The sequence below is a fragment of the Apteryx rowi genome, unplaced genomic scaffold (assembly GCF_003343035.1).
Source record: "Apteryx rowi isolate R43461 unplaced genomic scaffold, aptRow1 scaffold_221, whole genome shotgun sequence".
Taxonomy (NCBI): domain Eukaryota; kingdom Metazoa; phylum Chordata; class Aves; order Apterygiformes; family Apterygidae; genus Apteryx; species Apteryx rowi.
In genome coordinates, this window is record NW_020448542.1 from 1,273,654 (window position 1) to 1,300,846 (window position 27,193).

General features: G+C 44.6%; 1 protein-coding gene across 47 annotated transcripts in view; it reads left to right on the plus strand.

The window, feature by feature from the left end:
* LOC112965689 (CUGBP Elav-like family member 4) overlaps positions 1-27,193 on the plus strand; it is a 694,998-nt gene that overhangs the window by 651,218 nt on the left and 16,587 nt on the right. For 8 of the 47 annotated variants that reach the window (XM_026064921.1, XM_026064925.1, XM_026064922.1 and 5 more), the window contains 3 exons: positions 13,770-13,835; positions 14,165-14,167; positions 15,636-15,716. In XM_026064921.1, coding sequence (XP_025920706.1) covers positions 13,770-13,835; positions 14,165-14,167; positions 15,636-15,716 — 150 coding nt within the window. Of the gene's footprint in view, positions 1-13,769; positions 13,836-14,164; positions 14,168-14,816; positions 14,822-15,635; positions 15,717-21,980; positions 22,125-27,193 lie in introns of all 47 variants that reach the window. The other 39 variants (XM_026064900.1, XM_026064906.1, XM_026064903.1 and 36 more) reach the window with 10 other exon arrangements.

Here is a 27,193-nt window from a genome sequence, read left to right on the forward strand (position 1 = left end):
ATAATACTAATAATAAAAATGTAAATACACTTTACTAATTGATCCTAGCCACCAGCTGGCAAAGGAGTATTTTACCTTGGGGCACTCATAGATTAATCTAGTCTGTTAGGAAATCAAACACTGAGTCAGATACTCCAGCCAAAAAGCCTGAAAAAACCCTAGCAAAAAAAAATTCTTTCGATATCAGCCAGTCCTGAAAAACTCAGAAGATTCAACATCACTGGGGATTTTATGAGCTACGGGGGAAAAATATCACAGAAATACAAAAGTCTTACCTAGCTACTGCTCAGACAATGTCACAAAAAAAGCTGCGAATGCAGCAAAGGAAAGCCCAGAAATAGCAAGAGTATTGAAAAAAATAGCTGTTTATCATTCTACCTGTCCCCCACCTTGTAAACATTTAGTCGTGCATTCAACTTTAAGCAGAATTGAAATCAAGGGATTTACTGTGCTAAAAGTTAGGCATGTGTACACATTTGTAGCAGCTTAGAGCCCTAGTAAGACACTTCAGTATATGGCATTTGATGGATGTACAGAGCCTGTAGCAGATGAGGTCTTTGAAATAGCTGGRATTCTTAGAAACAGAAGAGGGATCGGAGGGTGGCTCTTGGCAGCTTATGGAGGGCATCAGAAGATTGCAGGAAGCCTCAGTGTGTTCAATGAACTCAGCCACTGTAGCAAGAAAGCACCTATTTTTTAAGGTTATATAAATGTATGCATCTGTTCATCTATCCATCTATCTAAGTATCTACCTGTTTACCAGTCTATCATCTATCTGTTTATCCATCTATTTCCATGTCTATCTTTTTTTCTGGTTTATCTGGCTCATTTTTGCTAATCTGCCATGATACATTACTGTAGATATCAGAGAAAAGATGATCTTTCCAGATGAATCTTAATGACTTGAGCTTTTGTTACCATCTCCAAATTCCCCACAGTCTTAAGAAAGGTTTAAGTTAAGTATTTCATCCAAGATTATATAAAACTCAGTGGCCTAAATCTGATTCTTTCTGAGTTTTGGAGAGACTTACTCAGCCAGCAATTCACCATTAAGTCCCTGCACAAACACCAACAGCCTAACACACCTGAAAGGTGAAAGTCATCCTTGCTTCACTTCAGGAGTTCTGGTGGTGAGCTGAAGTACAACATTTAATTCTTTGAGTAATGGGCCAAATCCTATTAGAAAAGATTTRCAGGATCAGGCCTAGGAAAACTGGCTCCTTAACACAGTTTTATACTCATCGTACCTTTCCTTGACAGCCCAAGCAATACAAAGTTTCCTTCCAAGCTCCARTTTGCCAGTTTTGGACCCTCTGGGTGGATGCCAGTCTGCAACAAGGCATCCTAATTGCATTTCCTGGGATGGTCCACATTTTAGTTTGGGGAACAGGCATGAGGAAAGAATTGAAACTCAACAAAGCTTAAAGAATGTCAAAACTTGAGGCATCCAAACATTTTTTTTTTACCCAGAAGCAATCCATAAACCTCTGCCCCAAGGCAGAGAGGCTTATTTCTACAGATAAAAGCTAACATCCATAGTTTGGTTTGTGTAAAGTTTGGGTTTATCTAGGCATGTCTTCAGCAGTACACCAGTCTTTGCTAGTGCTCAGCTTCCCCATRGCTTATTGGTGTCTTAAGTTATAGCAGAGGTATAGAGGGAACAGTGGTAGGCCAAAGCCTGACCTCTCATTTTACTTCTGCTTGTCCCCACTAGCAGTGAAACCTTGAAATCAAGCTCCATTGTAGCAGGTTGGGTGTTGGACATCATGTGTTTGTTCCATTTTATTCTCTTCCCTTCTCATGAACATTTACGCACTCTCCAAAATTTTACTCCTTGCCACAGGTTTTATTGAGACTTCAAGCTTAGTAGCATTAAAAAAAAAAAAAAAAAAAGGATTAGACATTTATATGGAAAATGAGAACATCCACAGTCGCATTAGACTGGATAAAAATGTAGAAAGGACACAAACCTTCATGCTTTATAATATAAGCCAGCTACTAATTGCTTGGGGTTAGAAAGAAATTTTCATCACTGGGCAGCTTATTCCATCATTGTTCATTATGGTATTTCTCGCAGTTTCCTCTGTAGCATCTGGTATTGGCACTGCCCTGTGGTTCTGTGTGTCTGCATTTCTAAATGCAAGTGTAGAAATAAAATATTAAAGTTAAGTATGCAATTGCACTAACACTATAGAGAAGAAAAGAACATACTTGTCCCTGTCCCAAGTCAGCATCTTCCAAACAACTTTTATTATATATCTCTAACACTAAAAGTGGACAAGACTGCATCAGTATTATGTACATAACCATAGTCTTGCTATGGTTATGAAGCCATATATTGTTTAATGCCTGAATTTTGCTCTCAGATACTCTTTCGTACTCCACAAAAAAMTCAAATGTGGGTTCAGACCATTATATGCAACAGCAAAATGTGCTTTGTTTCCTGAAAATAACAAAACAGGACAATCAAAATCTGTAGAGGCATGACATCCACATCATTCAGACCCAAATAAATCCCATTAATTGTACAGTTTGTCTATATGTCCACCTTTGTGTGTAGGTATAATATTTTTGATGTTGCTTTTAAATGACTCCAGAATGCCAATTTTGCAGTATAAAAGCAGGTTTTTATCATGTAGTTGTATTTGCCCTGTATTTTCACTTGCTTTTTTTCTGTCTTCTCCTGTGCTCCTTTTTAAGATTTCCTTTGTCTGGAGCAGGGGCATACACAGTATCGTTTCAGTCAGACTACTAATGACCCATGGCTTTGGGGCAAGGGCAAGAGTAGGTCAACCACACCTACTCACCAGGTCCCTGTTCACAGCCCCAGTCCCTGCAGGAGTTTCGTGTTTGTGTGGCTCTGGCTGGGCTTCAGATCCACATGGTACCACTAGAAAAACAGTCCTTGCAGACATACTGTTCRTAAGCCATGCTCTCACCCTCTCCTGGCCTGGCCAGCACATAACGCCTCGCGTTGCATTTCTTGGCAGAGACAGAAACACAACTGAACAAATATTTCCCCTCCCACTACTCTGAGCCCCTTTGGTGACTGGCCTTTTGGTTTATTAATGTCTGCCATTTAGCCTTCCAGCTTGTAGCACTATTGAACATGACAATATGTCACAGCATATAGTGGGGACAAGGAGCATAATCTGTTGTGCCAKGGTCTTGTGAACCACTTTGCAGCAGCACAAGAGCACTTGCCATTTCCATGTGAGCAATAGTAATGGRGATTGCGCTCTTCTGCCAAAGCTTCCTAGCCACCAAGAAATCATGCCTCTCTTGTAACAGTTTATGGCATATGAAAAGAGTGGCTACCTTCTGCACTGGTTTCTGTTGTGTCTCACGCCATTAGCCCTCTGCTTTCCAGTAACAGGTCCTGTCCTTACTGGATTCCATCAGGAGGGACTGGCCAAAGGGCTTGCTGCAAAAATAATGGCTCTCCTGGGAAGAGAAGGAGAAGGGAGAGGTCAGAAAACTGGGAGCACCAGGGGCAGAAAATGAAAGAGAGAGACAGGAGTGGATGTCATAGGATCAGGGACTCAAAATGAGGGAACCAGAAGGGGAGACAGAGCAGAACACACCCTCAGCATCCAGAAACCAGGGAACGCTGCTCTGTGGTCTTCTGCCATTGATGTGCCCACGGAAGGAATTAGAAATAGACCCCACAGTGTCCAGCAACCTCCAAACAAGCTTCTTCCTCATGGACTAGGGGATGTCCAGCTTGACCAGAGCCAGGAATGGATGAGGTGGTTTGACAGCTTCATGGAGCCTTGGATGGGGAGTGCTTTCCAGCACATCGGTTTCTTCAGTGCATTTAGCCTGGGCTTAGGTTACTGAAAAAAAAAGAARAATTTCATTTGTTGTTCATGATCCCTTTAAACGTGTTGTCTCATTCACTGTTCTCAGGCAGACACAGTGGTACTGTTTCTGGCTGCCCACCACTGCCAGGAATAGCTTTATAATTCCTTGCATGTATAAACCTCAGAAGTCCCTGGTTACAGGTTACAGAAAGGGTATGCCTGGGCTAAAAGACAGCAAACTTCCACTTTGTACCCTACTTTGAGGTCCAGTCCTCTCTAGGGAGGACTAGCTGTCAGTATGAATGGGCAGYCAGGCCTTGATGGCCACATGTTTCCAAGCCGCCACTGAGACTTGCAGCAAAGGTGTCCCCCATGGGTGAATTCTTGTGCTATAGAAACTCGTGTCTTAGGAAATGAACCGAGACCATCAATTCATTTTCCCTGCATCAACAAAGAGCYATCAGGCAGGAATCAATTTCACCCATTGCCAGCAGAGACAGGATTCAAACTCCATCTGTAATTATTATCATTACCCAAGCTAATTTTGTAGGGGAGGAGTTGCTGGAATGCTAATACGACAGCCTTGTCTATTACCTTGTCAATTAGCTCACAGCACTGTGGATGGGCCCATGACTGTTCTGGACCAGTCGGTCCCAGGATCAGTCCTGATCATGATAGATACCATCAAGGGGCATAGGGATAGATAGCAGCGAGTGGCATTGGGCATCCTGAAAGATGTCAGATAAGAGGAGCTTAGAGAGGAGGTGAATCAGAAGAACAGAAAAAAAAAGTGGCCTCCTTGCATCAGTAGAAGATCTAGGAGGAAAACCAAGCCCCAAAGCATTCAGTCCAGTTATACACAATGCCTTAGAAATCTTCCTGGCTCAGAGGCCCCAAGRCTAACTTACTTGCTACCGGAAAACTTTGGCTTCATTGTGTTTGTCCACCCTAAATCCCTGGGTGAGCACTTTCCCTTTCATATTCTATATCAGCAGTTCCAAAAATGCAACAGTGAGCACCTAAAACATCATTATGACTGGGAAGCATTTATTTGACCCATTTGTAACAATCTGCCATGTGCCATAAACCACGCTTTACTGGTAAAATAAATAAGTGAAGGAATGCACTCATTAAAAATATAATAACTAGTTGCCATCTTCAATTGTAGTCTAAGCTACTTTAATGATGCCCTGTACTTCCAACGATCATGCAGCAGCCATAATGAATGAGGTTGCTTAAGGCAGTTGTGGGAGCCTTTCCAAAGCCAAAATATTTTCTCCTCTGATCTGGAAGAAGGTGTAAATACAAAGCAGGCATTGTGCTAGTGTTTTCAGAGGCACCTTAGTGAGTTAAGAYCTTGAGTTTTATTTTCAAAGGTGACTTAAGCTAAGCGCCCCGAAAATACAGAGTTAAACACCTTAATAGCTTTTAAAACCTCACCCTGATTTATGTGTTTACAGGCTCAGGCAAAGGGAGGGAAGTGTGGTCCTGACTCTGCTGTTGAATTAGTATGTCACCTTGGCCAACCACCTGCACCTCTCTGCATTTCTGATTCTTCCATGTCTTTCTCACTCTGTCCAGTGGAAACTCTTCATGGCCAGACATGTCTCCTATTGTGCATTTGCACAGCACCCATCTCAGCAGGGCCCTGATTAGGGATGGGCTCAAAGGCAGAGTTATTAATAAAATAATAAAGATAATCCTGATTCCAGGAATGAGCTATATGAATTTAATTGTAGGCCCGTTTATTGTTCCAAACAAGCATCAAAACTACCTGGGGATGCTACAAAAGGGCTTCTCCCACCCACAGGAAGGAGCAGGGGACACAAATGTCCTGGACTTCATGGCTCCCTTGATATGTATGGGAAGAGACAATAGGACAACATGTCTTTGACTGTGTGGTGTCCAGCCCCTGTATGGCAAAATGAGACTATAAAACACAGGATCGGTCGTTTTCTGCCGGATCAGCACATTCTTTCTGTTATTGCAGTTATTGTTGTGTCTGAATACCTAATTAATTACAACAGTAAACGCTGGCTTCTTTAATCACAGCATCAGCTGTCCTAATCAATCTTAATAATATGGAATCTGTACTATGGCACCCATGAATTTTAATCTACATAAATTTCTTAAGACCTCTCGCAAGCTTGTTGTACGAAATGATATRATTATGGATATAGATTAGGGCTGTAGAGAGTGATTTAAATTGGATTTAAGGAGAAGGTGAATAGAGCCCTCCCACTCAGTTATTTATTTATTTATTTTAATCCTGGCCTTCACACAGCTTTTATTTTTTTACTATCATTATTTTATTCCCCCACTCCAAACGACTAGTGCTGCCTTTCTTTGATAGCTGTCCTCCCCTACCCACCCTCACAGAGGTTACTGTGGCAAAGCTGCAATTCCTGGGAGACGTATAAAGTACCTCAGGGACTGTGAGAGGAATGAATAGATGGGGCAGAGCACAAAGCTGCGGATCCAGGTGACAGCAGTTAGTTGYAGACCCACAGAGGGAGCAGAGCTGCAAAAGAGAGTGAAATAAAATAGATGGAATAAAACATGTCCTCTCTGTCAGGAAATGCATAGTCCTTAAAAAGTAGGGGGTGGTGGGGATATCATATTGGTGTAAAGGTCGCTGACTCCTTCCACCAAAGCGAGATCCCAGGGTGTCTTAGGAGCCCAAAATGTGCCAGAACCTACTTTTGTCTCTTGGAGGAGTCAGGCCCCCCTGATTTCAGAGAGCGCATTTCCTTGGCTTGCTTTTACCCCCAAGCTGGGACAGTGACACTGCACTGTAGACAGGGTCTCAATCCGTATCCCACCAAGGAAAACAGAAAGCCCCTGTTTTGACAGAGTGGGAGCCAGCTCAGGCACTAACCATCATCCTTTTTCTTCACTGCTTCCACTGACTTCAGTGCAGCTCCTCCAGATTTACACCACTGAGCACCACGGCAGACTCCAGCTCTTCTGTCCTATRACAGTTTTCACCTGGGGACCCACATAACAGCTTACTTGCAGACACTGTAGCTGGGTTACCGGTGTTTCAGGAGGAATTCTTTATAGAACATCACTTAAACTGATTTTATTTATTTTTTAACAACGTGCTTCGTTCTGTCACCTCCATCCTTTTATTCTTTGACAGAAGCTAAATGCTGGCCCTAACACTAGCTGAATGCCCCTTTAAAAACTTGGACTTCAGGCTACAGATATATCAGTAGTAAGAAAGATTCCTGGTGTTAATTTTAAAGCACTGGTATTTCATGCTGACTTGGGAAATCATCCTTGGTTTTTGGCATCAGGCAGAGGATTTGGAAAGTGACATTAATGGATCTACTTTCTTTGAAGGACTTGGGAGTCATTTCTTGACTTCTGCCTAATGAATAAGTGCTGCCTTCGTTAAATTTATATTTATGGCCATATAGTAGGTCATTGGCTTGTTTTATGTCTCCAGGTTTATGGAAGGTTATCTGCCATGGTCACCTTGTGGCATCTTGGCCAGGATCATCTTGCAAAGAGACAATTGTATCTAAGCAGGATTTTTCCCATGGAGATATGGAAATTATCAAATTAATATAGAGGCAATGTCCAGGGATAAGGCTCTTGCCCTGAGCTGCCGAATGAAGTTACTATTAGCATCTGTTTTCACAGTACACCTTTAGTTTGCCCTGGCAAGGCCAGATCCTCAGCTTCTGTAAAGCGGCAAAGCTAAACTGACTTCAGCGGGTCTGATGCGATTGATACTTGTCTGCTGGTCTCTCAGGAGCCTCTGAAGTTTTTTCACTTCACTAACTGATCCTCAGTGTATACGTTACATCACTTCTAATCTCTTAAATGTCTGTATATTGAACATAAGATCTCCAAGAGTCTGACCACAAGGAAAGCTATTTCAAGTGGTATCTATGGGCACATTTATACAGATAGTTGCTAACACATCCAAGGTCTTTTGCTGATGTTACAAGTTAGAGTCATGCTAGTTTTGGTCCAGGTGTCCCCACAGATGCTTTATGATATCCTTGTCCCTAAGCTAGTATCCCCTACATACCCATTGCCCTTACTAGGCCTTACTCGGCTGTATAGCTCCAGATCACAGCAAACTTATACTCCAGCACAGACAGCACACAGAGGAGCTGAGGTCTGTCCACAGCCCTGTCTGCCCATATTGTCTATGAAGGTGAGCGCTGTTTATTGGGAATGTCAGTGAGAGGATGGGTAGCAGGAATAGGGAGGTAGTATTATTATATGTGTGTGCATGTATGTATGTTTGGCTGGGCTTTTTTGTAAGGTGTATGACCATTTCTGGAGTACAATGGTCACACTCTTAAAAAGGATGCTGGAAAATTCCCAGGTATTCAGAAAAGAGTTAAAAGAAAGGCTCGCAGTGCGGAAAGTTTATACCACCTTTGAATTAAGTCTGTCATTTTCCAGGGCTATCAGATCCATTACTTGTTGCCACACTAACTTCAGCTAATATTTGCAGTAACAGAGAAGACATGTCAGCTGGATGGGGAGAAAGAATGACTATTATTAAAAAAGGAGGCAGAGACAGGGTCACACGACTACCTCAGCTGAGCATGAAGGCCACAGGGGTCTGAGGCCTCAGTTACACATAGACAGGATACCATATTAAAAGATGTGTATCCTATGGAGAAATAAAGCAACCTTCCCTCATGGTCGCTTGTGCCAAGACACAGAAATAATTCACGCCTCCCCACCACTTTGAATTTTAGCAAGTAGTTTGTTCCAGCATACAGTCACAAGCAATCCCTGGGGAAGGTTGGCTCTGGATCATGAGCCCCTCCTAAATCTGAGCCCTTACTAAACTTCACARAGGTCATTAGTATGCAAGCAGGCTGTCACTTTACTGAACACAGCATGACCACAGCTTCCTCAGATGTGTAATCTGTGTCTTGAGATTTCTGGATCTATACCAGCCATTGGCTTCATCCACACTACAGCTGGAAGCACAGGCAGTTATGCTCTTCGCTAGGTTTAATTCATCTGGCACTGTGAGCAGCACCATGAAGACATACTCATGGATGCCCAAGCTGCCGTGGCATCATGCTGGGGTCCCCAGCCAGCCCTGGAGTCTGTGTCTCTTCATAGTCTGTGTTGGCCAGCATAGACACATCCTTTCATACTGAAATCACATCTTTATTTGCTGAGTAAACACGCTCTTGGAGCTAAGGAAGCTGAGTACTTCGCTGAGCAAAGGTCATCGCTTTTGTTTTTAAGAGCTCCCAAGTAAAATCCCTGCAGGTATTCCACCATGACTGCCTTTCCCAAACAACCAAGGTAGGGTGTGAGACTATGAATAAAACACAGAGCCCCAAGCTGGGGGGTTGCTGCCTGCCCGTGTGGTCTGGTGCTACCGCCCAGAGATGCTCTCCCCTTGCTCTTTTTCAAGAGTGTCCAGGGATGCTTGGGCCAGTGATACAGTCCTGTGTATGAGACCAACCACAAAAACCTTGCATCTTCTTTACCTTTGACTAAGTGATTCCCAGGTTGGACTCAAACATGACTGAAATCAGGGCAGAGTCTTTCCACTGACTTGCATATGTTGTGAGGCAGGAGGAAATTCACTGTGTGATCTGGGGCACAAAACAGTCTCCCAAGAGAGGGACACCCAGTTAGATAATACCCTTGCTGACAAGTCCTAAAGGCCCAGGAAAATAAAGAACTCTAAAAGCTTTGTGTGGGAGGAAAAAAGGCTGCATTTAGAGGCCTGTTGTTCCAACTGTTTAAATAAAGCATTTGCCCAGTTTTAATATTTAATCTTAAAAGTTAAAAAGGGTTTTCAGGGTAAACTTCCTGAGCTGATTGGCTTGGTTACAATGAGCAGAATAAGGCTCAAAGGACAGGCAAGATATCCACAGCTGGGGTAAGGAGAGCGGTTCTCCATTGAGTCAGGAGGCCTGGTTCAGTTTCTAGCACTGTCACAAGGACAACATGTGCCCCAGGACACCATCCAACTCATCCAGGTGATGCACTGGTCCTGGAGCTGCTAACACTGGTTCTGAAGAAGTAGTCAGTCCCCCTGGGCTTTAATCCATTTATGAAAGTCTAAGCCCAAAGCTGGGTGCAGGAGAAAGGTGTTTAATTCTGAGGAAGGTTTTTTCTTATCCAAACCAAAATTAGGATAAGTGTTTGGTTCCCTCCAGGAAAGATAGGGCCTGGATTCTCAGGCCCAAGAAACCAGAGGTAAGACCAGCCACAGCCCCAGAAGCAGTGAACCTGGCAGTTCCAGCACAGGGTTGGTGGTGGTGAGTCTCTGAAGCCCCAAGATTTCACTAGATTGACTGAAACCCTGGGGCTCCTGACACCAGCTTGCAAAGGAGCTTGTCACATGGGCAGCATAACAGAGAAAAGCAGGTTTCTGTCAGAAACCCATCCAGAGGGACAGCATTCCCAATTTTCAAAGGAATATCATTAAAAATGGAACCAGCCCAATGACRCATTTCCACAAATTGGCACAAACTCTGCCAGAGGAAGAGGTACTCTCTCAGAGCTTCTCTGACTACCCGTGTTCTCCAAGAGCACCCAAGGGGATGAGCTATCATAATCATTGGGAGCTGGTGGTTTATCTGCCTCTTGAGACTTAGTGATGAAAGGAGCTACCTACTGTGATCCTCATTTGAAGATTTTTGTTGTCATAGCACCCTGTGGTCAGGACATAGACTCAGCTATAGCTAGGAGAGCGGGGAATTTCCATGCATATACGCAGCTAAGGCAAGGAAGAAAGCAAAAGAACCACCGTCAGATAGGGACTCCTCAATGACTTGTCCTGTATCAAAGAAGAGGTAGTCATTGCGAATTGTCAGTGTGTGAGAGAGGAATGGTCATGCCTAGATTCTAGCCTCAGCTTTTACACTGCCTTTCTGCAAGGCCTACAGATTGAGCAGTGTCCACATAGAAACCTCAGAAGAAGCRTTCACCAGCCATACTGCTATAAAGCCACAGGATGTCAGCTGGGTGCTCTGCACCAGACTGCTTGCCCCAAACAGCCCAGTTCTTCTCCCAAACTGCCCTCCTAGACAACTGATTTGAAGTGTCTGAGAGGTGTGACCTGCTGCTCCAGCTAGGCTAACCTAGGGCAGAGAAAATGTCAACAAGCCAGGAAATGCTGTGAGTGCAAAGAATGAAACCTTTTTTTGAAAACAGGGAACTCACTCTAGCAGGAGAGATGAACAGCCATGGCCCTGACTATGTCCAAAATGTCTAACCCTCCCAGACACATAAACACCAAAATGCTGAAAAACCCAACTTCATCTCCTGAGCAGCAAAGAGAACTTCTTCCAGCTCTGTAAACACAGGGGTACCACCAAGGAAGGGCAGGTGCCGTTGGCTCAGACACAGTAGATCATCCTGTTTACTTCAGAGAGCAGTACTATGGTTATCTTTCAAAGATGTGCCCCCTTTGCCACATGTCCTTTCACCTTCCTCAGGAGTTATCTTCCACCTGACTGCACTTGGTCAGTTTGGGGGGTCCAGGTTATTAGGATACACTCTCCCAATGGGGGCAGGAACTGACCTATCACTCAGCCATCCATAACTGTGTTTTTTTTCTTCATGAGCACTATGCTCAATGGTCTGTTTTTAGAGGAAAATAGTTTCGAGCAGAGGTTATAAAAATGGAGTTTAATTATTGCCTTCTTCAAGAAGGCAGGAATAAGTGGAAACAATTTTTATATTTTGCAAGCATTTCCTCCAGTTTCCTTCAGCATTTACTCTTTAACAGTACTGCTTTGTGGTTCTGCTGTGCCTTCCTCTGATCTCCATAGGCTTTAAAGAATTCTCCTCACATCCCTTTTCAATGGGGGAAAGTTCTTATAGTAACGCAGTGCTTTCCCATTTCACTCACAAACACACTGAGGGACCTTTTCTCAGAAAGTCAGCTAGGAATTCAAACCACCACCTTCCAGCCTAAGCCCAGGATCCCACTTGTTCCTTGCTGTGACTACCCCATCCTCAAAGTCCTTGTGATCCACTGACCACCATAATCAATTGGCCTCTCCGAGACTTAGCTAGATAGCTGGGTTTCTCCCCTCCAAGTTGGGTCTTCTCACCATTCTTCCTTGTATTTTGGGAGATAAGTATACTAGGAAACCTTGCAAGCTTCCATCACGATCATTGATAGTTTTTGACATTAAGGTTCAAATGGGTAGTTGCATCTGTAGTAAAACACTCTGTCCATTTCCCTGGGTCTGTAACACTCGTGGTTGCCAACCTCTTCTGCACCATGGCATGCAGTTAGTGTCTCTCCTTGGGTAGGTCAATGGCACCAGATTTTCTTCCGAGAGGACCTACATCTCTATATCCTCCAAGCCCTTGCCTCCAGCCACACCTCCCTTCTTGTAGAAAGGAAGAAGGTGAGAAGGAGGGGGAAAGTGGCAGCTCCCTAAGGGATCATCCAAAAAGTACAAAGCCGGAGGGACTGCATAAATGTAGAACTGTGCGGCACCAATAAATACAAATTAAGCTCATAACAAGAAGTGAAATATTAGGGCCAAGGTGACATTTGGACTGGAGGTTCAGTCAAGCTTTACTTTAAATATTTTATTGCTGCAGATAAAGAAAGAGCTTATCCAACACGTTTCTCTCTTTCTCTCTCTCTCCCCTTCTCTCTCTCCCTGTCAACCAAAGGGGAAAAAGGAAAAAAATCTTAACTAGCTTTGGCTGTATTTGAGCTAGACTCAAAATTTCACAAAAATAAACAGTTTTAGGGGGGAGAAAGGCGCACTTGTAAAGAGAGAAAGCGCACTTTGAAGCCAGCAAGGGACTGCATGCTTTATGCGGAGAATCACAGMATCCTCTCTGGAGCAGACAAGTGGTGTTCCCCTTCCCTCCAAGCAGCYTCTCCTCTGCCGCAGGGCAGGCTGCCTCGCAGCAAAGCAGTCCTTCAAAGGGACATCAGGATGGCAGGAGCAAGTGGTCCGTTCTGTTCTCCTTCCTCCCACTGTGCACCTGTTGTTTCATGCTCTCGCTGAAAGTTTCATGTGACTGTAGCTGTCACTTAGATCTGAGTTTGCACGGCACCTAGCACAGTGCCAGTCCTGGGTTAAGATGAGGGCTCTTTGGGATTGATTAATTGATTAGCACAGTGCCAATAATCTGCATGATCAGAGGTGGGCTCCGTAACTTAAACTTGTCCCCAGATTTAGACTGAGGGTTTAGATACAAGGTTTGTCTGTTTTTCCAAGGCCAGACTTTTTTTTGACACTCACCCCATCTTTCTACTCTATGCCATTCCCAGATGCTGTAGGTGAAAAAAAAAATGGGGGGGGGGAAGGGGGAAAAAGAAGAGCAAGTCCTCAAGTCTTATCTCAACAAACTACAAAAGTTAAGTTTTTACCCTCATGCTTAGGTAGCATGCAGAGTGTAGGGAAAGAAAGGAAGAGGTTTCTTTTCCAAGATATTTCTCTCTTGCCAAAGTGCTTCTCCCCTTCCAGACCTGAGGATTTCTGGGAGGAGTGGGCTGTTTCCTGGTGCTATTGAGAGTACAGTTTTTCACTAGAACACTCAATGCTGGCAGTGGCTTTACTCCAAAATACCGAGGCTCACCTCCCACCTAGGTGCACAGTAGGACAACCCATGCGTGCCTAGGCAAGCAGTCCTGACTACAAGGGAAGTAAGGATGCTGTCATGAGGAAAAGCCTCTTGTGGTTCACCCCTGCCCTTCAGGGACCCTGCAGCTCTGTCCCATTCAGCATCCCTGTAGGATATTTGCTAGCATTTGTGTGCCTTTGCTCTGAAGTGCCACAAGGTCACAGCTGGGGGGACAGAGCCCCTCTGGCAGGCATGGGGGGCTCTGTGCAGTCGTGTCTGTAGGGCAAGTGAGCTGCTCCTGTTCTGTGACCTTCAGTCTCTGGGTTCGGCTGTCCCACACCACACACCACTGAGGGAAGAGGAAGTGAGTGTGTCTATCATATTTTTAATCCCTTAATTCCTCTCTCTCTTCTGTCTCCACAGCACAGAGCCCCACTGCAGCAGACCCCTTGCAGCAAGCCTACGCTGGAGTGCAGCAGTACGCAGGTCGTTAGTATTAACACTTTCTCCCAATAAACCTTTCACTTCTCTAAAGCCTTTAATATAAGAACACACCTGAGGGGGCTGGGGGAAGGGGCAAGCCAGGACACCATGGTCCCTGATTAAATTGGCACTCATCATGAAAACAAACATAAACGCCCAAGTTCTTCTCTCCCCAAGGGGGTAACCTTCTCTCAGGAAACTCTAGGGAAAGGATCCCACTAACCTGTACCTCGGTGCAGCTTCATTGATAGGACAGGGTCAGGTCTGCCTAGGACAGCGAACAAATAGAAAATCAGCCCAGTAACCCCACTGATTTGGTGGGGCACTTGCTCTAGCAGGTCTACTGAGTCTTCCAGTGAGCGGGGAGGTGGGTAGCCAGACCCTGCAGAGCCTCTCCTACTGTGCCTGACAGGGTATGCCTGTACAAACCACATTTTAGGGTGCCTCCACTTTGCAGTTTGGCCATGTGTGAGATATGTTAGTGTTCACTAGCTCTGGCAAGGCTGGAGCTCCAGTTGTCAAAGCAAGGAGCCCAGAGGAAGCTGTCCAACCTTCCCGAGAAGCCACCAGCTCCAGGGCTATCCCTACTACATCACTGCTAGTACCCCAGCTCATTAGTCTGAGGCTGGCTAAGGGACTACGTAGATATACTCTCCATTCCCCAGCAGCTTTCTACATGACTTCTAAAGKGTCAGCCTCCGCTCGTTCTCATGTCACCCTGTATGCCGAGCAGCTCCTTTGCAGTTGATGGACTGACACCAGCCAATGTGACCTGGTGCAGACCATGACCCTGCCGTGTTCAGCCTCCCCTCGCGAGGTGTCCATGGCAAATGTTGTGAGGAAGCTGCCACCCCAAAGTCATTATTTCCCGTGGTAACTGGAGCAATCATGGGCTCCCACTGAGGAATGGCTATTATCTCATGTCAGTGCTGTATCTGGAAACTTAATTTAATTCTCCATGTAGGGCTTCATTTGCTGGTGTTTTAGTTATTGTCATTTATTGCTTGTGAGGCTTGATAGATGGGAAGCAGCTCAACCCTTTGAGCTGTTAATTAACCCCTCTGCACACACATGCCCCCTATCCCCCTCTCTCTGGGCTCACAGGTGACCCGTACTCTGTATTTTTAGCAGCAAGGCACATCATCTACCATCTGTGGCTCCCCTTGTCTGCTTGGTGGGGGAGCTGAGGTGGGGAAAATTGTTTAATTGCTGCACACTGTTTCCACTGTTTGTGTAAGAGAGAAAGTACCTATATAAGTGAAAGACAATATATACCTGAGAGTATATAGGTGAATCTGCACATGTAGTGTGTGTGCATATGAAGGTTAGAGTAAGAGAGAGAGGAAATACATGTGTGAACCATTTTTATGAGCATATGAAATAATCAGAGTGCAAGAGAGATCACATACAGAAACAGTGCATGTGTCCACTCAGTGGATATAAGCACCGGCATCAACATGCTGGGCTAGTGAATGAATGTGTTTGTGGTACCATCTGGGATGGGTATGTGTCTCTGCTGGGGGAGATCTCAGTGGAGTCCCCCATTTACACCAGTTGGTAGACTCAGGTCTTGCTGCTGACTAAGCTGAAGGGATGGTGGGTGCTCACAGCAAAGTGGCACCACCTAGAGCACCACTGTGATGTTGCTGCCACATCTCAGGCTATATGAGATCTCTCCCTTTACAGAGCCAAAATCCAGGTGGACAGCCCACCTCCAGCTTAGTGTGATTGTTTGGTGTGAAAGCTCCTTGTTTCCCAGTGCTGAAATCTGTCCTTCTTTCTTCTCTCCCTTTCTTTCCCCTATAGCTGCTTATCCTGCTGCTTATGGCCAGATTAGCCAAGCGTTCCCACAGCCGCCTCCCATGATCCCACAGCAACAGAGAGAAGGTGAGTAAATGGGCTGTTCTCCTTTCTAGCCCCAGCATGCCATCCCCAGCTCACTGCTTCCCTTCCTCATACGCCTAGAGAGAGGCCATCGAATGCCCCATTGCTTTGAATCCTTGTTCTACTGAGTCTCTTTCCAGTTTCTGTACGTGTCACAGCATCAGCAGCACTAACAATAATCTGCGGGAACATCCTCATGGAGAATCGCTGCTGATCTSTTCTTTGCAGCCCCCAGGGAGGCGAGCATACTGATGTGCACAGGCCATGGAAAGGCTGAGTAGCAACATAGGCAGTAACGTCCAGCGGGGGTCTGTGTTAGGGACAGTCAACAATAATGCAGATCAAAAATCCAGCTGCATTGCAATAAAGAATTTAATAGGAAACAAAGCACTGGTGACCCTTCATTAGAAGCCAGTAATGCAATTTCAAACACCTGCTATTTAGATTACCAGCTGATCTAGTCCTTTCAGCCTAACCCTTGATAATCTGGAGAGAAATGAGAGCACAATGTCTATGCTGGGACAAGATGAATGATGTAGAACTGCCTATTTCTCTACACTGACTATGGGAGGAGCCTGGGTTAACTAGTCCACAGGAGGGGATGACTGTCCTGTAGACATGAAAAGTAAGGAAAGGCAAATCTCCTACTATTGCATGCAAATGTTTTGGGAGGTATCCATGCTATTTAGTGTTGTGCACCCAAAGGCTTGTCTGAATGAAGAGTCTAGTCCCTTATGTTCCTCTTGCTGTCAGTGGAGAGAAGTGGGATCCTCAGAGGGCAATCCACTTAGGTATTCCCAACTGTCGTCTAGGGAGTCTGTTGCTCTCTTTTGATTAGAAGAGGAGACTGCTTGCCTAAGCAATACGTTTAAGTTAGGTGTCTCAGCTTAGTGTGGAGACCCTCATTTTAAATAATTGCATTTCAACTTTTATCCTCTATTAGATCACTAATTCAGATATATTCTGTTATACGTGTTATTATATATATATAATGATATTTAATATTTTAATATGGTGTAACAGTCAGAATGAAATGAATCAAGATTACGCTATCAAACTAAAACATTCTGATGGCCTAGAACTACTTTGGGGGAGAAATCTCATTTTGTGAGAAAATTAGAGTGTTGGCATTTCGATCTAATTTGGAATTAATTTTTTTCCGATGTCAGAATTTCCTGGGGAACACAACTTCCAGCTTCTGATTAGCTCTAGTACACGTCCCTGCTGTGAGAACAGATGCACAGACCTAACATATCATTACAGAGATGTTTCCCCCATGCTGAAGGACTTTGCTTTTTATTACTTACTGGGGCTAGATTAAGCACAGGACAAAATGGCGAGCAGACCATTGCTTAGCATAGTGTTGGGCCAGGAGCAATCAGAAGCAACGGATGACTGTTGTGCACGCTTTGAATATCTGCTGCCCAAAGACCCCTGTGTTCATAAGACATGCTCTGTCTCTATGGGTTGAGGGCAAATGTCACCCAGTGGACAAGTTATCTTATATCACCTCACTCCTTCCTGCAAGCAGCTGGTATTGAGCATGGTTGGGGACCAGATGTATAAGATGGACCACTGGTCCAGTGTAGGTTGCCCTTCCAAATGTTCTCCACTCACCTGTAGCGTTTGACTGCTGTGGCTTTCCCTGCTGCTTGCTGGAGGGGAGAATCTCTGAGGCATAATGCTCCATCTCAGCACAGGGTTGAGACCTTTAAGACTCTCTAACCTTTTACAGGAAAACATGACAAGAGGGAACTCTAATAATAATAACACTCAGTGCTGAAAAGATGTTTGCAAGGATCTGCACAAACATTGATTCATTAATGAACCAGCCCTATCACAACAATAACACTGATGATCGCATTGTTAATAACAATGCTAACTCTCAGGTCCTGCATCCTGGTTGGATAACAAGCGCAGAGCTACTCAGCTGCTGCAACATTCCTGTAGAGATTAGTCATTACTTCCACATGAGTGCTGAGGCTGTCAGCAGCTGACGGATTGCATAGGGTGGAACAGATCCAAAATGATCAAAGCTGAAGATGGAGTTTTGTTTCAGACCATGTCAACCAGGCAAAATTTGGGGGTAATTCTGAATTTGTATGGTATTACTCATTCTGATGTGGCTTCTGAAACTCAGAAATACACTTAGACATTAAACTGAAGTGGTGCAGGCTTGTGACTCGTATCTGCCCTACACACAGGCATGCCGGAGACTTAATAGCAAGCAGAAGCAGAAGAAAGGGCAAAGAAGTTACAGCCTCTCAGTATTTGCTGCAGAAGTGAGGCATACATCCCACTTACTGTGCAGCCGGCCCAAGGGCTGCCTGCAAACTTTGAACACCCTTATGAGAGAGTCCATTTTTAATTATTGTTGGAAGGACTCTCTGGCCGTAACTTCTCCTTATGACACTGATCCATAGTGTTGTGGAGGCAATAATAGACAGCTGATCCCAGCTCAGGTATTTGGAGTTTACTCACGTTGACAGTGGACACACAGAGGCAGGCTGGATCTGGTGCTGTGCCCATGCTATACCACCCCAGCAATGAGCTGGAGGCTGAGGAGTACTGGCATAGCAATGGTTTAGCAGGAGTAAATTCAGGTCCAACCAGGCCAAATCAACATGGATCTCCTATGGAGCTCTCTACCATGTGCTCCAGGGCTCTCATTAGCAGGTTTTTCCATTATCCAGCAAGATTTGTGTGTAATACGCAAACCATTCATAAAACATGTTTCTTACAACTCTTCTTTCCCTTTTGTTCGAATCATGGTATCTCTGTTTATAGTGTATTAATGAACAGAAATATATATTATTTTAGGCAATAAATCCAAAAGTCAGGGTAGGTGCCAGGGTAAAAATGAACCTTGATTCTCTTCTCATAAAGTGTTGTCAGGGCTAAATCTTTAGCTGACTTTTGGAAATCAGTGTTAATGTGTTTGGTAAAGAATTCTGGCACTATATTCAGCCCTGACCTGCCAAGTGTAATGGTCTCCCATAATCCATTAACCCAGTCCAAAACAAGACCTTTCTCTTCACAGTTGAAGTCTTCAGTGAGATTTTGCCTTTCCAACTGTGATATCCCTCTCCTTTCAATGATCCTGATTTAAAACTCGTTGCAGAGGTGCACTGAGAACTAACTTGCTTTTCACAGCATTCTGAGCTGAACATTTCATGAGTTCAGTTTCTCAAAAATCTATACATATGCACAAAGGGGTGGCCACATACATACATGTGTAGTTTTCCATGCAGTGCCCAGATTTACTTGACTTAAGCAAAAAAGACAAGGTAGAAGAGTAGAGACAGAGAAAGCTAATTTTGTGAATTCTTTACTGAGAAGTCTAACTGTAAAAGACAACTGGATGGATTTAACAAGAAATTGCTTGTTTAATCCTAATGGCAGTATTTTTATATGTGAGGGTAGGAAAACAAATCAACCTAGCCCAGGTTGTTTTTCAGTAGCAGGTGAAGATTGCAACACTGGAAATTAGCAAAAATCCTCTTTAGTTAGCAACAAAATGAGTTTGGCCTTGAATATCTGAGTCAGTGCAGGAAACCACAGCGTGGGTTTCACATTCATATTTTGGAGTAGAACTGAGCTTTTAGGAAGGTCTCTGCCCTTTTACATCCTCCCTGGTCTCTTCCTCTTGGTCTCTCAGCAGTGTGAGGCAATGCTGATTTCAAGGTTAGCTAAGGGTTGTTCTCTCCTTGAGCCAACCTCAAAACTTGGTGTAGATGAAGTTACATGCCTCCTGATCTGCCTTATGCCTTAGTAGGTGTTTCTCAGCACATGCAGGCAGAATCCCTACTCATGCACAACACATCCAAGACCCCAGGAAATGCAGCTGGCATTTTTGAAAGAATTTGCCAGTTTTGCAGAGCAAACTGCTGGCTCTGGTGATGTCAGTGGGAATTTTGCCACTAATTGCAGCAAGGCCAAATTTTACCCATTCTATTGAAATGTGGATCTCAAATCCCACAGCAGAAGTGCTCTGGGGTATGTTCAGATGAACAAATGAATTTTTGCCTGCTATTCTGGACCATGATCTTCTCCTGGGCAGAATTTTCTTCTACTCTAACAGACACCTAAGGGGGTCAGTGTTTGTTTAAYACTTTCAGACTGTTACATATCTGGTTTATCTTGCCAATAATGCCACATTGGGTGGAACTGAACTGCAGCAAGGACTGGGAAAGGGATAGTTGTTGATTGGGGAGACTAAGGAAGAGACAGACGGCACTGGGGGGAGAGATGGAAGAGCTTGGCATGAAACAGGGGAGCCTGAATGTGGGCAACTGAGGTTCAAAAGTAATTTAGCTAAGCAGATGACTGGGTGCCTAATTAGTTAATTATCCCACCATACCACTATCCCCCCATTTGGAAGAAACCCTGTCACCATCCTCATGACCTCTAGGAAATGCGTGAGATACAAAGGATCAGCTGTTCCTTCGTGACAGTCCTTTTAGCAAATTAGTGGGGAAAATTGTGCTTAGCAAATATTCATTAGGGCTTCATTTTCCATTAATCCAAAAGGAAATGTGGAGAGCCTGTGACTTCAATCACGCTGAGGCCCAGGAATTTTAATGAGCTTTAAATGGGCATCTGTCAGAATCCTGACTTCGCCGTACTTCTCCTGCCAGCCGGGGGGATGAGTAATGGCTAATAAAAGGTGGGAGCATCTAGGCGAACTCCTCTCCCTAACAGGAAAGGCAAAGTTGTAATTTGCTCTGTTATGACACTGTAATTATGCCCTGATGAAGAAAGTGAGAGTATTAAAAAAAAAAAAAAGTCTTTCTTTCCCCGCACCATGCCCCAGTCATGAGTGGGAGAAGGCTGGCTCAGTCGAGTCACAGGTGTATGGGCTGGGGGGAAGGAGAAAACCCCATTTCCCTCTGTCCTCTTACCTTGCAGCAGGGAACATGCACTAATTCACCTCAGCCCCTCCAGAGCAAACCAGAGCTAGAGTTACCTGTCAAGGTCAGTGCAAAGCTGGCCAGAAACTGGAAATCCCCTTGGAAATAATCCCAGACCAAAAAACAGTCTCTGCCTCCTCAAACTATGCAGTTTTCTGCCAGTGAACAATGCAAATGTTAGAAACACTTATTTTTTTCAACAAAACCACATGGAAACAAATGTTCCTCTTAGACTTTTGCTACATGTACAGTACACTTTACACTTTAATATTAAAAAAAAAATCATTTTGAAAAATTTTATTCCTGCACTTCAAGCAGATGCAGGTTTTTCACTTTTCCGCTCAAAAATGCAATTTCAACAGAACATTTTCTGAGAGTCTCAACTTTAACAAAACTGCATTTTCCAACTAAAGCCTCTCCTCTGGATATTTTTCCAAGTACCCTCTGAAGGCTGTAATAGTATTTGTTACAGCACTAAGGAAAAAAGAGAATTCCTGTCCTGAAGTCTCATATTTTGGATTTAAACCCATCTGTCCTCTCTCTTGCAGAACCCTCTAGAATGGGAGGACATGGCCAAACCCTCCAGCTTTGGGGGAGTCTCTGAGCTGAGTTGGGTTGGGGACTGAATGTAAAATTCTACAAAATAAAATAAGCTGATGGGTTTGTGTATCCCTTTCTACTTGTTATTGCAGTCTTCACACAGACACAAGAAGGATAATGAAACTTCTGCATGCAGACACTGAGAGGCAAGGATTAGTGGGGGGTCACCCCAAACTTTACAGATTAAATGAGATTATGAGGAGCAAAGAAGAACTGTGAACAGCATCTTTCATTCCTTTTGTTTTTATTCCTCCGTTCCATCTTTCCATGGCCATGTGTACTGCTGCATTCTTCTATAACTAGATTTTTTTTCCTGACATYTGTCCTGACAAGGTTAACCACAACAGCATAGCCTCTGGGTGACCTTCTGAGTTCCTGGTCTTCTGCTTTCTCCGTTCCTCTGGTTTTGGTGACCAATGTAGCCAAATAAGGGAGGGTCATTATGATAAATGCTGCGTTGTTAGTCATGAAGTTTTCTAAAGAGGACTGAAAAGTAACAGTGCAGAGATTAGCCAAAAAAAGACTCTGAAAACATCCCCCAGCTACTGTTTCCCAGCTGAGGAAAGCCAGACTTTGGCAGATGTGCAGAGGAATACAGGGAACCATTTTACCAAGACTCTGTAAGGCGAGCTGTACAGACTGATTCCTAGAGAAGACCCCTCACCAGCCAGAGAGGGGACACCAAAGTAAATCGCCACTATGTGCTTTCTTATATCCAATTCTTCTCCATTCATGAGTCTTCCTCCTCTCTTCACAGGACCAGAGGGCTGTAACCTGTTTATCTACCATCTGCCCCAGGAGTTTGGGGATGCTGAGCTGATGCAGATGTTCCTGCCTTTCGGTAATGTCATCTCCTCGAAAGTGTTTGTGGATCGGGCGACAAACCAAAGTAAATGCTTTGGTGGGTAAAGATAACAAAACAATTAGATTCATCCAGGAAAGGGCTTTCTCTGAATACTTTACCTTTCAAACTGCTTTCTCTTTGCTTAAGCTTTATGATTTCTCTCGATTTACTCCTGTCGATACTTTCCCCCTTCCCTCTTTCTCTCCTAATTGTCTCATGCTCAGAATTGTGTGCGCTGCTTAGAGGTGAAGGATTGGCATCTCACCAGCAGCTGGGTGCTGTGGATGCTGGTGGTGGGGCAGAAAATACCACCCCTTGGAAGGGGAGGTGGGGGGTGCAGAAGAGACTGAAATATCTGGAGCAAAATGGATGGGGCCAGGGGGTAGGGCAGGTGAAATGCTGATGGGGTCAGTAGTGGGAGCATGTGGCAGAAGGGGAAATTCTATATCTAATGGAAGGGAAAAACAAGTTGTGGGGCTGAAGGTAAGACAGAAACTGAGGGCAGCTCTCCAGCAGGTGTAATGCATTAGTTGCAAAGGAACAAGGGCTGAATGACACCACCTGAAAACCTGGTCTTCTGTGAGGATGGCTACTTGGTGGATTGCAGGCAGCCATGCTCTGAGCCTGCCGGATCTGAGCCAGTGCCCCAGCAGATGCAAGTAACCCAAGCTAACCCTCAGCTAATACACCATGCTGAGAGGCTGGGTTTACCCACTTGAAAGCAGCACTGTGCTCACGGCTCTGGCTCAWCTCCACCCGCTTGGAGTCTGAGCAGGGCACAGCCTCAGCTGCCTGCAGTCCTCTGGGTAGGGCACCCCAAGCCGCACCCATAAAGAGAGTGCTGACTCAGGGCTCAGCTGGCCAACAGCCACATGGCGATGAGTGYGTGATGTTTCAGTGGGACCCCACTGTTTGCGAGGGTGTTGCTGTAAAGCGTCCCTTGGGCAGTGCTGTGGGTTGGGCACCCTGCCATGTTTGGTCCCATCCCACCTGGGGAACAAGGGATCACCCCCCTCCTTGTGCCCAACAGTGGGATGTGCAATTTCTGGTTCTCCACCATCCCACATTCTTTGCACACTTCCCATGAAAAGTGCAATGGGACAAACTATTGCTTTTCTTTTTCCAGTTACTTGCAGCTGATCTGGACTCTACCTCTTAGGCGAACTTCCAGACTTAAGACTTGTTGGAGTTTCATTTGGTTTTAAAGCCACTCTCAGTCCCCACACTATGCTTCCCTCCCATGCTGCCTTCCCCCTTCCCCTCCTGGACAGCCCACCTCCCACAGCTCTCGGTTCATTCCTTGCTAGCTTTGGTGCATGACAGAGAGTGCTTCCAGGAGTTTTGTGCCACTTCTCTGTGCACAGTTTTTCCTGCCCAGCCACACAGTGTCTGAACAGGCTATTTTGCTCTTTGATTGAAGGAGCCCAGTCCCCTAATATGAGGTGACACCATGTCCCCCTTCATTAGCAGTCATTGGGTTCCTGCAGCCTCAAGCACTAGAGGAATAAATGACAAAAAGTTTAGTGTGAGGAAGCAGCTGGGAGGTTCAAAAGAGAAGCTATGTGTTAGACCCATTCTCTCCAGAGTCCACCTGCCTTTTTAGAGCCTTAACCGTATTAAAGCGCAGAACAAAATGAGTAGACCAGCACAACTTTATGTAACATTGAAAGCTAATGCTCCAAGGATATCAGCCGGTTAGAAATGGAGCTTTGGCAATGAGATTGCCATTCCTATCACAAATAATATTTAGGGGCGTACTGAGCCTCTCTCTCCTCATCTTCACAAGGAAGAAGACCTAGGGTAAATGGGGAAGAAGTGAGGTGAGAGCCAAGTCCAGTAAAAGAGAGTATCTTCTGGACAGAGATTTACTTTTTCTCCTCTTATTTCAAAAGCTCTCCGGCTACAAGGCTTAAGGAGGATAATAACACATACTTAGTTTGTAGAGCAGTGTCGTGGAGCTGACCTTATTGCTGCTTCCAAAGCACTGTGAGGTTGTGGCTGATAGCTGAGTAGGGATTGAGGGATCTAAGCATAAATGTATCTTAACTGTGAGGCTTACTCTGAGAAGAGAACCTAGAACACAACTTGTTTGATGAAGTAACCTCCAAAACTAATGGTGGGATATTCCAGCCAGAAAGCAGGAAGATGCCCTTTGGATGTGTAGACCTCAAGCCCTCAAGCAAGCAAAAATAGGAATTACAGAGATCAAGAGAGAGTGAATCTTAGTCACCTTGTATTAGCTTCTCATATCCAAGTCCAGTCAGTTTGGGTCTTGGGCATTAGATCAGAACAGCCCAGTTTTCTCTGACTTTTTACTCAGTTTCCCTTAGAGCTGTGCACCTGGTGTGACTGTTAGYCTTAGACAAACACATTGACTGCACTGCCATGTGCACCATCTCCAGAGGCATAGAAATAGCAGAAATAGAGGCAGCTAATTATCACAAGTATATCACATTGCTCTTCAAAACCTCCCATCCAGCTGACCTTCAAATTTAGAATAATGCAAAAACATTGGGGTATCACAGATAATCAGGCCTTTCATTTGTTTTGCTAAGTCCACTGAAGCTGGAGCTGATTATCATTTTTTGTCCAGAAAGTTGAGATTTTTTTCTAGGGGAAAATTACTTTTTTCCTAAAGGAAAAGAAGGATATTTTGTTAATTTTGAAAGTAATAAAATTCTTTCCTTTTCTGCTTAAACATTTCCCAAAACTCAACATGTAAAAACACAGCATTTGCATTATGTTTCACTTTTTTTTAACCCAGCCAGAGCTCTCCAACTGGTAGCCTGGGGGGACAATTCTGTCTGGCCCCAGAAAGATATTCCACCATTATATGACCTTTTAAAATGTATCTGCTATGCAGATCCCAAGTAAATTGCTGTAACAGAGTCTAGCCCCAGGTTGTCGAGAAATTGTCAAGAAGTCCTGCTTAAGACAAACTTAAAAAATTCTGTGGAGAAAAATGTCACCATGCTTTTTCCACAGGAGCAGAAAATACTTCATTTGCTGCTTTTCTCTCACTGTTGAACTACCTGTAAGTAACTGACCCAAAGTGAGTGAGTCAGTGGTGCAGCATCTCAAAAAAGGACCTTTATTCCTTCCCTCTTGGCTCTGAATCCTCCACTGCATTTCCAGCMCAAAGACAGGTGCAGCATCTGTTTTGGCCACTACAGGCAGGACAGCGTAGGGGCAACCATGAGAGTGTTAGAAAGAAAACAAGATTAGTAATAAGTCTTTCTCCTGGTTTCCTGGAGTCAGACATCCTGCAGAGAACAATTTAGCACTTACGTGCTTTGCAGAAACTACGCTGTGGTCATGAAGCTTTTCACATTCCCCATTCAGAGGCCACCTCCTGACTGACACAGAGCAGCAAGAAATGGGAACTATAGCAAACACCAGTGTGGTGAAAATTCATGTATACAATGTGAAAATGGTCAAAATATGTCTATTGTTTTCCACTGAAGGTCTGCTTGCTGTAGTGTGTAAGACTGTCTGAGAAACAACCCTGACTTCTCACTGAAAAAAAACTCATTTAAATTGGGAGCTGTCTTTGCTCAAGGCTTTCATCTTGCTGCACACAACCAAACTCGATCCAAATCCTCCCATTCCTCCTTCTACAATTTTTCAAGCCTCTGGTTTTTATTTTTTCCCTTTCCTGAGGCAGCTGAAACATGTCCAAGTGCAGACCACACTTCTCCCTCCCACTTACCAACAATCTATTTATACCAAGGGCTGAGCCTCCGCTACACTGACCACACCAGGATCTCTTTGGGATTCTCCTCAGGAGCTGTCTTTTCAACCCTCTTGTATTCAAACTTATAGATTTCACCTTCAAAGCCCTTCACACTTTTGTCCTTCTCTATCCTCACCTGCCCTTCCTTCACTCACTGTCCAGTAAATATCTGTAGCCTCTTCCCATACACTTTTATTGTCAGTGTGTTTCTCCTCACTTGGGGCATGCTGTCCATTCCTAGGGAAATGACTGGACCACAGCAGGGATTGTTGTCTCACTCAGGAAAAATTACACTTAATCAGACGCTCCTTGAAGCCAGTGACTCCCATTCACAGGGCAGGCTGATCCGGGACCCAACGGCTTATACTGAGGCACGGTTTATGGCAGTCTGAGCCTCAACTTCTGCAGGATCCTGGGGCTGTATCTTGTCTCTGTGCAAGGCAGAGACTGCACTGAGGCTCTCACCTTCCCGCCACGTGTGTGGGTTATTCTGTGTGTAGGTATCTACTAATTGCCAAAGGGCATGCAACATATCTGTATGCTGGTCATAACAGTTCTAGTGATAGTTCCCTTCTCAGACATGCAGATTATTTAAGTGTGACCAGTTTGTGTACAAGATAAAAAGAAAAACTGTGGTAAAATGATGTAATTAAGGCTGCTAGGACAAGTAGTCAATGTGAGAGGAGCAAGTCTTCACATTACCCACACATGGCTAACTCCGCCTYTGTGGTAGGATGATGCTATGATACAGGCCTAATTTCATAAGCACTCACTGTTGTCACMCAGGACACATTTTGAGAAGGCATTTGAAGACATTAAAATAGTGAAATATAGAGACAGCCATGTTCTAGGAAAATGTTTTAACAGAGAAGAAAGTGAGAAAAGGATAGGTTTGGGCAATATTAATTAGGAAGACATGACAGAAATTAGAAAAACGAAGACATAGATGGAACAGCAGAGGCCAAATGATTACCCTGAGGTGTCAAATAAGATGTAGATAAATTAAAACCAGAGAAATTGCTATACTGGTGCATGTGGAAATTCATTTGTTCAGTCACCCCTCTCTGAGAGTGACAAGCACCTGCCTCTGCTGGCTCTTTGCACATCATTGAGCAGCAGGCACTGTGCATGTCTCCTCAGTTTGTGCAAGTTCCCCATATCCTCTGGCATGGGAAGGCTTTCAGTGTCCGTTTCTCCCCAAGGGACAACGACCTGGGGAGGTTGTGAAGAGCCTCTGTTGTGCCCATAGAAAAACCATGGTTCAGTTCATAGTCCGCCACCCTGGGGTGGCAGTGACCACATCCTCTGGTCGCTTCTCTCCTCTTCTGCGCATCCCAGAGGGATGCTCACACTGTCAGTAGTGATATCCCAAGCCTTTTTGAAATGTCCCRTA